This window comes from Myxocyprinus asiaticus, chromosome 25 (genome assembly GCF_019703515.2).
Source record: "Myxocyprinus asiaticus isolate MX2 ecotype Aquarium Trade chromosome 25, UBuf_Myxa_2, whole genome shotgun sequence".
Taxonomy (NCBI): domain Eukaryota; kingdom Metazoa; phylum Chordata; class Actinopteri; order Cypriniformes; family Catostomidae; genus Myxocyprinus; species Myxocyprinus asiaticus.
Window position 1 is genome coordinate 45820366 of NC_059368.1, and position 12955 is coordinate 45833320.

The 12955-nt window shown below is 37.8% G+C and overlaps 1 protein-coding gene across 5 annotated transcripts in view; it reads right to left on the reverse strand.

The window, feature by feature from the left end:
* Positions 1 to 481: 481 nt before the first annotated feature.
* LOC127416154 (protein 4.1-like) overlaps positions 482 to 12955 on the reverse strand; it is a 199192-nt gene continuing 186718 nt past the window's right edge. For all 5 annotated transcript variants that reach the window (XM_051655326.1, XM_051655327.1, XM_051655328.1 and 2 more), the window contains 4 exons: positions 10804 to 10902; positions 10114 to 10194; positions 7696 to 7807; positions 482 to 1527 (listed from right to left, as the gene is read on the reverse strand). In XM_051655326.1, the coding sequence (XP_051511286.1) occupies positions 7703 to 7807; positions 10114 to 10194; positions 10804 to 10902 (285 nt within the window). In that variant the 3' untranslated portion in view covers positions 482 to 1527; positions 7696 to 7702. The remainder of the gene's footprint in view (positions 1528 to 7695; positions 7808 to 10113; positions 10195 to 10803; positions 10903 to 12955) is intronic.

Below are 12955 nucleotides of genomic sequence, written 5' to 3' on the forward strand. Positions count from 1 at the left end.
ACACTTACAATGGAAGTCAATGGGGTCAATTTTTGGAGGGTTTAAAGACAGAAATGTGACGCTTATAATTTTATAAAAGTACTTATATTAATTCTTCTGTTAAAACTCTTGTATTATTTGAGCTGTAAAGTATTTTACCATTCAAAAATTGGCCCATTGACTTCCATTGTAAGTGTCTCACTATAACAGATGAGCTTTTTTTTTTTTTTTTTTTTTTTAAAGAAAAAGAGGGACGGGTCAAAAATAATTCTGTCAATAGAGCTTAACTTATTTTGGACCAGAATATTCCTTTAAAGTGCATTCTGAATTACCAATATTTTTGAGCCTTCAACCCTCTGAAGCTGGCTTTAAAGCCACATAGAGCTTGGAAAAGGCGCTATATAAATAACACTTCTTCTATATGTAGTCTAGCATGCCCGGACTGATAGTGTACATAAACCTGAAAATAAACCTTTGAAATCTCAAAAGAGCCAGAGCATAATTATTAGAGAATAAACAAACTTTTATTTGAAGTGTTACACAATGGGTTGGGTGGGGCATAAAAACATCATCCAAAGCTTCTAAAAAAGAAAGAAAGAAAACAATACTAATATTAACCGCTATACACAGGGTGCATGGAGAAGATGGGTTTAGAGGGAGCAGAGACTACAGAGAGGGGAAACACAGGCCTGAATCTACAGCTAAAAACTTGAGTATTATTTGTTCATTTCATTAAAAATATTTAATAGGGCAAACAGATTGGCCTCATTTACAAATATCAGTTTACAGATAAGGACAGATTTAAAATAACAAAATAATAATATCAGGTTTTCTACCAATATATATCAGATTATTGGTGCCAGAAAATTGTTGGAAATCAAAAACTTTCCAAAAAAGCTGCCTAGGTTTCACATTTTTCTTCTTCTTTTCCCCCTCTCCATATTAAGGTTTCGTCTTGTTTCTCAGAGAGGTAGAAAGAAGTTCCTCTCCTTGGTGGAATGTTTCTGTTTGACTGCATAGAGGAATGATTGGCACTGCCATCCACCAATGAGAAATGACACAGTGCCTTTTATCCTGTGCCGGTCCCATACAAACACATAATGACATCATAAAAATGAATCTTTAGTCCTGCCCCCTTCCTCGCCCCATCCCCTCATAAAAAAAGCATTATTATTACATATTATTACAAATACTCCACCATATCTTGATGCAACCAATTAAGATTCATCTTTGTGATTTTTCTCAAAGTCTTTTATCCCTTTGTTAGGAATGTGAATAACTAATTAACAATAAAACAAAATAAATCTGATCTGGTCTGGTCTTCATAAATGGCAAAGACAATCTTTTGAGGGAAAAAGATAAAACAAACACTAAAAAAATAAGATGCTACCAACGTTTGCTAAGTGGTTCTGGTTGTGAATGACAGAAAATAAAGATGTTTCAATATAGGATTCAGAGCTCTTCTTTCTCTCGACCGCCACATCACTCCTTCACTCATTCAGGGGAAGTACTTTGATCCCATATGGAGGAACATTGTGAATTTCAGCTCTGTGAACAGCACAAACAGAACAGAAAAAAGATGAAGTATTAAACACATGATACAGTTTGATTGATTCACTCCTCACACACACCCCAACAGCAGACTGTTCTAGTCTACTCTTAAAAAAATTATAATAATAATAACACCAAAATAACACAGTCGCCAACTGCAGACACATCCTGAGGGAACCATATCAGCCCTGCCAGACGACAACCCGTCCAATTCTCAGCACAGAGGAAATGCTCTTCATTTTCTAGTGATTTGCTCAGAGGAGTTCTTATTTCCTGTGGGGTTCAGGTCACCGTGTGAACTTCAAGTGGCTCCTCACAATATTTCAGAGCAAGATGGCAAAGTGCACATGGGCACAACAGTAGTTCCACTCAGTGATAAATCAATAAACGATGAGCCCCCAGAACGAGGACAGTTTGGCAGGTTTGGGGGCTGTTTACAAACGTAATTACACAACATTGCTCTTATTAACATGAATGAAGCCATCTGCACTCCCAGCAGTAGTCATTTTCCTTCCAAGTTATTGAATTTATACCCCAAAACATTCAGAATATTGCAAAAACTATTTGCAGTGCGTCCATCCCTTCATCCAAATCGTCACTTATATATCGTCTTAAATACTAGGGAAGCCACTGTGGCTCTTTTATTAAATGTAATGCTTCACTTGCAGTGTATATGGGTTATAACTGATTTAACATGTTAATTCAGTGAAATTAATTATATAAAATATAACGTAAAAAAATTAATTGATAAATCATTCCACCGTAATGAGTGATTATCGGATCAATTGAAGCTTGAAGTAGCACCTTGACGTTTTAGTGAGTCTCAGTCAGCAGGGGTCAGTAAGAGCGACTCCAGCTGTACAGACAACAAACACACTTACTGACAGCAGACACACAAGATGAGGACGTGTTCTCACGATCAAACACAGCTGGACGGAGCACAGCTCCTAATGCAGGGGTCTCCAGATGCGTTTTAAGATTCAAACTACATTTAAATTGACACAGCGACCTAAAAATCCTGTTTATGACACGATGCAACCAAAGTGTACACATACGTGTCCTTAGAAAAGCCCTTATATATATATATATATATATATATATAAAAAAAATACAAAATTCAATTGCAAAATGAATTGCCGTTGGATTATGTTAAATAATATATTGACTTACAAAGCCACTTTTTGTATTGTCTTATAAATTCTTTACTCATCTGTAATGCAATGTATTTTAATTATCTGAACTATTATACTTATATGTATAATCATTTAATCAAAATGTTCTATTTGGGGTCTTTCTCTGCAAATAATGATGTGTGTGATTATTTGTGATTAATACAGCATGTCATGTAATTAATCAATTGACATCACTAGTTATAATAGGTGTCTCAATATAGCTTACATTAGGGTAAATGAACAAGTAAATTGTGGCCTGCACCAGTTACTAGTGTAGTTTACAAGTCGTCCAGAAAAGAAGTTCACTAGTTTGTGGATCAATGTTTACATGATGATAAAGGTGAGAAACAAATGCATGCTTATTTCCATTGATAGATTTACGCTGCTTGCATTGTCAAGAACGATGCAAAAACAGTCATGTCCTACTCAGTTTGTTTCCACTTAATTTGTTTCGGGGCTGTAGTAGAAAAGTAAAAATACTCAGAATTTTGCGGCGGCAGTACGATTCGCTTGTAATGTGCTTTGCGAACACAAATCGCTCCAGGTTCACATTATTTTCAAATGCATGTAATGTCAAACATATCTGGCTGAATATACAGTATTTCATGTAATTCCACATATATAATGATGTCATTGCCGGTTCCCGCCGCCTCCTTTTCCAAACCCCGTTACATCGACACAGACCCAAAGCATCGACTAGTGGCAAAAGTTGTCTAGTCAGTGCAACCCCAAGGGGGGGTTAATAGGCTTATATTGCAGGGGGGCCTGGGTAGCTCAGCGAGTAAAGACACTGACTACCACCCTTGGAGTCGTGAGTTCGAATCCAGCGTGTGCTGAGTGACTCCAGCCAGGTCTCCTAAGCAACCAAATTGGCCCGGTTGCTAGGGAGGGTAGTCACATGGGGTATCCTCCTCGTGATCGTTATAATGTGGTTCTCGCTCTCTGTGGGGCACGCGGTGAGTTGTGCATGGATGCCGCGGAGAATAGCGTGAGTCTCCACACGCGCTATGTCTCCGCGGTAACGCACTGAACAAGCCACATGATAAGATGCACGGATTGACGGTCTCAGATGCAGAGGCAACTGAGATTCATCCTCCACCACCCAGATTGAGGCGAGTCACTACGCCACCACAAGGACTTGGAGTGCATTGGGAATTGGGCATTCCAAATTGGAGAGAAAAAGCGGAGAAAAAAAAAAAAAAAACACTGGTTAAGAGGATGTCAACAAACTGCTTGCTTGTGTGCATGCATACAGTGCATTCAGACCCCTTCAATTTTTTAAATTTTTTTTATGTTGCAGCCTTATGCTAAAATGCTTTAAATGATATTTTTCACATAAATATACCCTCCACATGACAAAGCAAAAACCCTATTTTTGATCATTTTAAAATTTCACACTGACATAAGTATTCAGACCCTTTACTATGACACTTGAAATTTAGCTCAGGCGCATCCCATTTTTTTGGATCATCTTTGAAATGTTTCTACACATTTACTGGAGTCAACCTGTGACAAATTCAATTGATTGGACATGATTTGGAAAGGCACACACCTGTCTATATAAGGTCTCAGCTGAAAATGCATATCAGAGCAAAAACCAAACCATGAGGTCAAAGGAACTGCCTGCAGAGCTCAGAGACAGGATTGTGCCGAGGCACAGGTCTGGGGAAAGCTACAAAAAATTTCAGCTGCAAAGAAGGTTCCCAAGATCACAGTGGCCTCCATAATTCTTAAATGGAAGAAGTTTGGAACAACCAGGACTCTTCCTAGAGCTGGCTGCCTGACCAAACAGAGCAATTGGGGGAGAAGGGCCTTGGTAAGAGAGGTGACCAAGAACCCAATGGTCACACTTGTTGAGCTCCAGAGATCATGTGTGGAGATGGGAGAAACTTGCAGAAGGACAACCATCACTGCAACACTCCACCGATCTGGGCTTTACGGCAGAGTGGCCAGATGGAAGCCTCTCCTCAGTGCAAGACACATAAAAAAGAACCTAAAGGACTCTCAGACTGTGAGAAACAAGATTCTCTGGTCTGATGAAATGAAGATTGAACTGTTTGGCTTCAATTCCAAGTGTTATGTCTGGAGTAAACCAGGCACGGCTCATCACCTGCGCAAGACCATGCCAACGGTGAAGCATGGTGGTGGTAGCATCATGCTGTGGGGGTGTTTTTCAAAGGCAGGGACTGGGGGACTGGTCAGGGTTGAAGGAAAGCTGAATGCAGCAAAATACAGAGATATCCTTAATGAAAATCTGGTCCAGAGCTCTCAGGACCTCAGACTGGGCCGAAGGTTCACCTTCCAACAGGAAAATGACCCTAAGCACACAGCCAAGACAACGCAAGAGTGTTACCCTAAGCACACAGCCAAGACAACACAAGAGTGGCTTTGAGACAGCCAGAGCCCAGACTTGAACCCAATCGAACTTTTCTGGAGAGACATAAAAATGGCTGTCCACCATCGGTCCCCATCCAACCTGACAGAGCTTGAGAGGACTAGAGAGAGAAGAATGGCAGAAATTCCCCAAATCCAGGTGTGCAAAGATTGTTGCATCATATCCCAAAAGACCTGAGGCTGTAATCGCTGCCAAAGGTGCTTCAACTAGGTACTGAGTTAAGGGTCTGAATAATTCTGTCAATGTGATATTTCAGTTTTTCCTTTTTAATACATTTGCAAAGTTATCAAAAATCTGGTTTTGGCTTTGTCATTATGGGGTATGGAGTGTAGATTGATGTTTTTTTTTTTATTTAAAGCATTTTAGCATAAGGCTGCAACATAAAATGTGAAACAAATGAAAGGGTCTGAATACTTTTTGAATGCACTGTATTTCCTATAAGATGTGACTTAGATAGAACATGATTGACAAAAAAAATGGCACTGCTACTTTTGTTTTACATTTTATTTACTTTTTTTATGGAAATATTGAAAGTTATTGACATAACATTACAATTATTAACCAAGTTTTTCATGATATTACACTTATAGTCAAAAGTTTGGACATATTTCACTAAATTTATGCTTTCCATGATCTAAAGTCTTAAGCTTCTATGCTTGAAATTAGTTCACAAATATAAATTGTGCCTATCCACAATTTTCTTCACATACAATTACAAAAACATTCATTTGTTGAGAAACTAATGTGTAGGCATTTGTATTTGTCTATAAACTTTTATACAGTTGAAGTCAGAAGTTTACATACACTTAGGTTGAAGTCATTAAAACTCATTTTTTAAAACTCCACAGATTTCATATTAGCAACTATAGTAATTTTCCAACAATTGTTTACAGACAGATTGTTTCACTTTTAATTGACTATATCACAATTCCAGTGGGTCAGAAGTTTACACACACTAAGTTAACTGTGCCTTTAAGCAGCTTGGAAAATTCCAGAAAATGATGTCAAGCCTTCAGGCTATTAGCTTCTGATAAGCTAAGGACCTTGTGAAGATGCTGGAGGAAACGGGTAGACAAGTATCTATATCCACAGTAAAACGAGTCCTATATCGAAATAACCTGAAAGGCTGCTCAGCAAGGAAGAAGCCACTGCTCCAAAACTGCCATACAAAAGCCAGACTACAGTTTGCAAGTGCACATGGGGACAAAGATCTTACTTTTTGGAGAAATGTCCTCTGGTCTAATGAAACAAAAATTTAACTGTTTGGCCATAATGACCATCATTATGTTTGAAGGAAAAAGGGGGAGGCTTGCAAGCCGAAGAACACCATCCCAACCGTGAAACATGGGGGTGGCAGCATCATGTTGTGGGGGTGCTTTGCTGCAGGAGGGACTGGTGCACTTCACAAAATAGATGGCATCATGAGGAAGGAAAATTATGTGGATATATTGAAGCAACATCTCAAGACATCAGCCAGGAAGTTAAAGCTCGGTCGCAAATGGGTCTTCCAAATGGACAATGACCCCAAGCATACCTCCAAAGTTGTGGCAAAATGGCTTAAGGACAACAAAGTCAAGGTATTGGAGTGGCAATCACAAAGCCCTGACCTCAATCCGATAGAAAATTTGTGGGCAGAACTGAAAAACGTGTGCGAGCAAGGAGGTCTACAAACCTGACTCAGTTACTCCAGTTCTGTCTGGAGGAATGGGCCAAAATTCCAGCAACTTATTATGAGAAGCTTGTGGAAGGCTACCCAAAACGTTTGACCCAAGTTAAACAATTTAAAGGCAATGCTACCAAATACTAATAAAGAGTATGTAAACTTCTGATCCACTGGGAATGTGATGAAAGGAATAAAAGCTGAAATAAATCATTCTTTCTACTATTATTCTGACATTCCACATTCTTAAACTAAAGTAGTGATCCTAACTGACCTAAGACAGAGAATGTTTTCTATGATTAAATGTCAGGAATTGTGAAAAAAACTGAGTTTAAATGTATTTAGCTAAGGTGTATGTAAACTTCTGAATTCGACTGTATATACAGGGGCAATGCATATGGGTGCCACACAAAGGTGGACCTGAATCTTTAAAAGGGGGGTGCTTGAAAAGTTCAAGCTCAAAATATAAGACAGTTCTGAACTACTGCACATCATTCCACAAATCCATTTTTTATTTCACAGTTTTAATGACTTTACAATGATTCTAAAATGTGGATTGTAGTAATTATTAAGAATGAGTAGATGTGTCCAAACTTTTCAGTGGTAGTGTATTATATATATTCATAGCCATAGTTGCAAATTGGGCTTGTTCAGGCCCAAATGAATCCCTGGTTCACTGAGTAGTGAGTACCAGAGACCACGTGTGAATGGACACTGCTTTAGCAGAACTGGACTTAAGAAACAGGAACTTTGCGTGACAAGAAATACACTGTGCACTGTGCAGATGGATGCGGCACACAGAAATAAAACAGACAAACACAGAAGGGGAAATTAATAAAAGGGAAAAGCATAAACGAAAAGGAAGAAACAAGAGGCTCCAGGCGGAGGTAGCAGTCATGTCTGGTCGTCAACAGCGACACTTGTTGGCATGTGCTTACCTGTCCTTCAGTCGTCGTCTTCTGCTAACTCTGTCTCTTTGTGGACGACCACACGAGTGACGGACATGTCAGGGTGCTGCTCTTTGGCCTCCTTTATAGCCTGGGCCAATGCCTGACCCCGCCCACAGTAAACCATCAATACAACAAAACGACAAACAAAAACCAAACAAAAGGATTAACGGAAAATAAACAACTGAACACACACGGATGACACAATCAATAAACAATCTTGCACTGAATACACTGTCATGTAAATGCTTATCATTGTATTTTGAATCATTAAAAGCACAATATAAATACAAAATTTTACTTTAAACTTCTCTTATCGAGTAAAGGTCTGAAACTGTTTCAGCAAAACCTGATCGGCAAGCATTGATTTTTGCCGATTTTGCTCTACACACCTCTACTGGTTCTGGTGTTTGTTTGTTTTTTCCCCAGTGTGCACATATGTTTACATTTCGACATCTAAACCTGTAAATGCGCTTGCTGATTACTACATAAAATGAGCTCGTTGTTAAACCCCGAGAGCACAAGAAAACCGTGCTTCTATCAGAAAATTAATAGTACTCAGGGTAATGGACGAACATCTACAGTATTTAGATTGGGTTGTGCTTAAACCATTTATGACCTTTGATCTTTAAAATACCACCATTAAAGGCATTCATGTGACCTTACAAGTTGTGGGGTTGTTAAGCATAATCGGTGTAAGATTGTCTGTGTAAATTGCATAAACAGTCTCATGGCTGACTTGGCAGGTGTAGGAAGACCAGGGCCAGTCTATGAGCACCCCTAAATGTCACATCACTATGGAAACCTGTGTGCATGTTCTCGACCCATCAGAAAGCTAAACCGGAATGTGCGTTATTTTATACAGGAAAACGGAATTACCACACAGCAATAACAAGCACTCGATGTCCTGCATCTGCCTGGTTTGCGTTTGAGGATGCACTCATGAATATTTGGGTTCGTATTTCACATATTTCACAGCTTCATCATGACATATTCAGGTGTTCCTCTGCTAACTCCTGGCCAAATGTACAGCAACAGTAGATTTCCTGACATAAAAACCACGTTCATTTCTACATATACTGATAAATGGGTCAATGACGTGACGCTCATGTTTTTGTCCGCGTCTAATAAATGATTCAGAAATACATTACAAATGCAATTCACACATACACTTCTATGATGAACATGTTTTCAGTTACTGAGTTCAAAGTCATTTTGATATTTTTTTCTGGGGCTTAAAGTCAAAAATGTGATGCAACCGTCTGGAGACAGTGAAAAAAATTAAAGGTATAATTAAAAGTTGAAAAAAGAAATGTCGGCATGAGTTGTGTTGAATAATCTTTTATCATTATTTCTTTAAAACAAATGCAGTGAAACTATTTTATTTTAAAATATATTTAACATTTAAAAAACTTTTGTCCACCAAATCAAAGTCAAGTGCGCAACCAACATGTGGGTAGAACTGTTGTTGTCATGTGACACAAATCCTAAAACAGAGAAGATCTCTTTAGACCCACAAGACATAAAAACAAATCATAATTTTGTCATATCATTAAATATCAATATTTTAATGAAAATGCACATTTGGTTCAGGTCATTTAGTGCAGCCATGAGAAAACCTCTTGATATTCTTGACTTAAAAATTCATATTTGTAAAAAATATTTTTCACTTTGAAACATTTGCTTGAAAACTTCAATGATGAAGTTGTGTACGCTCTCATGTATTCAATGTGCAAGGAAAATATTTAAATACCTTTTACATTTTTAAAGTCATTAAATACATTTTTTGTACAAAATGCTATAAATATTTCCCAAACAATTTGTGAAAACAACATGAACTCAAAGATTACATGTCTATGGACTTTTTAAATATTTCTAATTTGTATCACCTCGGACAACCTTATTTATCAATGACACAGACCTACAATGAGCTCCAAAATTGTGAAAAAGAATATTGAAAATGATCAACAATGACAATTCTGTCATCGTTTGCTTATGCTCATGTTGTTCCAACTTTCTTTCATGAAACACAAAGGAGATGTTAGGCAGAATGACAGCCACAGTCTCCATTCACTTTTTTTTTTGCAGCTTTTTTTTTTTTTTACATACAATGAAATTAAATGAGATTGAGACTAACATTTCTGTTTGAGTTCCACAAAACAGAGGGTGAGGTATCCCTTTCAGTAATCATCTACGACTTAAATTAGTGATACTATTGCACCATCAAGTCATCCGCAAGCTTCTTGGGATGAGAAGAGCACATTAAAGATTTTGCAAAGATTTCCTAAACTTTTTTAGTAATGTTGTGATTCATCTCAGATCTGGTTGGTCTCTTTATTCTTTTATTCACTTTTGCGCTCTACAGAGATGACCGGTAAGGAAGTGTCTTGTATGTGTCAGGTATCTCACCTGATCGTGATCAATGTCAGAGTCTCCTGTGATGACGATGCGCTTCTCAATGCGAGTTTCTGACAGTCCGCCCTTTAGTGTCTGTCAATCATTCAAATGACACATCAACCACAATAAACAGATGTATAAGAATAATGATGAGATGAAAAAGGCATTTACAACACATTTAAGTCGGTGTTGTTGCGGTTAACGAAAAATGAAACAGAAAACAATGTATTTATTAGTTAACTGATTTAAAATTAAAACATAATAAAAAAACTGAAACTAAGAACTAAATTAAAAACTGATTTCAGTTCGGTTGTGTGATGAGAACGTTCAGCGGGATGAAGGGCGGGATTTGATTTAGCCATTAAGATTTGATTGCATCATGAATATTGGTCTATGATATTACTGAATAATATTACTTTCCCCTGCCCACAGAAAATAATTTTATTTTGATCGAAGATTATGCTTTTTTCCCTTAAAGTTAGCATGCACTGATGAATCGTTCACAATAAGACCAGAGACATGACAATTTGATTTTATGTTGAAGGATGGTTTTTAAGAGAATCACTTCTGAAAACACACTTATGTTCAAATGTATTTCTTTTTATGCCTTTCTGTCTATATTTATACATATCTCTATATTTAGCTGATCTCTCTGATGGTGTGTTTTGTTATAGTGTGTGTGAGCACAGATATGTGTGTTACCTTGGTGATGTGTGTGGTAGTGGTGGTGCAGAGTGATTCAGAGGTGATGGTTTGAGCAGTCATGAGAACACCTGGCTCCCCATCTCCATTACCATCCAACTGTCAATCATACACAGAAAAAACCCCACATAAACTCATGCAGTAAACAGAGCACTAGACTATCATAACGTCAAACCTTCTTAACACAAATTAGTGTGTGTGTGTGAAAACAGCACTGTACAGTGCAACAGTTTAGCTCGCATCTGCTATTAAAAATTATAATATGCTGGTTTATTCTTAAACCATTATAATGTTAATAAACAAATTATTAAAAATCTATAATAGTTATTCAACAACATAATAGAAAGTCACGAAATACATATTCCTGTGGTGGTGGGCAAATTATGAGGGTTTTGCAGCACCACAATTTATCTTGTGATGAATAATTATAGTAATAAAAACATACAATGCTGTGAAAAAGTATTTTCTGATTTCTTCTGTTTTTGTGTATATCTCATACTAAACTGTTTCAAAAATTCAAACAAAATCTAATATAAAACAAAGACAATCTGAGTAAACACAAAACACAGTTTTTAAATGATAATGTTTTTTTATTGAAGCAAAAAATTATCCAATACCAACTGGGCCTGTGTGAATTTATTTGCCTCCTTAGTTACTAAATCCCCAAATCAATGAAACTGCATTAATAATGGGGTTCAGCTGGACTAGACACATCCAGACCTCATTACTGCCAGACCTGTTCAATCAAATCAACACCTAATTTCAACTTTTGTTGGCTAAAAGGTCTCACCCAGTAGCACACTATGCCAAGGTCATAGAAAAAGGTGATTGAAATACATCAGTCTGGAAAGGGTTACAAAGCTATTTCAAAGACTCTGAGACTCCAAAGAACCACAGTGGAGAAAAATTAGCACAGTAGTGAACCTTCCCAGAAGTGGCCAACCTTCCAAAATTCCTCCAAGAGCAAAACGACGACTTGTCCAGGAAATCACAACAAAGGACAACATCCAAGGAACTGCAGGCCTCTCTCGCATCAATAAAGCTCATTGTTCATGACTCCACTATCAGAAAGACAGTGGGCAAAAATGCCATCCATAGAAGAGTGGCGAGGTGAAAACCACTGCTAACCCAGAAGAACATTAATGCTCATCTGAATTTTAACAAAACACACCTCGATGCTCCTCAAAGCTTTTGGGAGAATGTTCTGTGGACTGATGAGTCGAAAGTGGAACTGTTTGGAAGACAGGGGTCCTGTTACATCTGGCATAAATCAAACACAGAATTCCACAAAAAGAACATCATACCTACGGTCAAGCATGGAGGTGGTAGTGTGATGGTGTGAGGATGCTTTGCTGCTTCAGGGTGACTTGCAATAATTGAGGGAAACATGAATTCTGTTCTCTACCAGAAAATGCCAAAGGAGAACGTCCGGTCATCAGTCTGTGAGTTGAAGCTCAGGCGCAACTGGATTATGCAGCAAGACAATGATCCATAGCATAGGAGGAAGTCTACATTTTAATGGCTCAAAAGAAGCTAAATTAAAGTTTTGGAGTGGCCTAGTCAAAGTCCTGACTTGAACCTGATTGAGATACTGTGGCAGGACCTTAAACGGGCAGTTCATGCTTGAAAACCCTCCAATGTGTCTGAACTAAAGCAGTTCTGTGAAGACGAGTGGGCCAAAATTCCCCCACAGCGTTGTGAAAGACTGATCTCCAGTTATCGGAAGTGTTTGGTTGCAGTTGCTGCTGCTAAAGGTGGCACAACCAGTTATTAAGTTTAAGCGGGCAGTTAGTTTTTCACATGGGTGATATAGGTGTTGGAAAACTTTTTTGCTTCAACAAAAAATATACACTGGCAACCAAAAGTTTGGAATAATGTACAGATTTTGCTCTTATGGAAAGAAATTGGTACTTTTATTCACCAAAGTGGCATTCTACTGATCACAATGTATAGTCAGGACATTACTAACGTGAAGAATTACTATTACAATTTGAAAAAATGTTCAGAACATCTTAAACTACTTCAAAGAGTTGTTTAGTTGTACATCTGGTCTTCCACATCTCTTTCTGTTCTTGTTAGAGTCAGCTGTTCTTTGTCTTTGAAGACTGTAGTGTACACCTTTGTATGAAATCTTCAGTTTTTTTGGCAATTT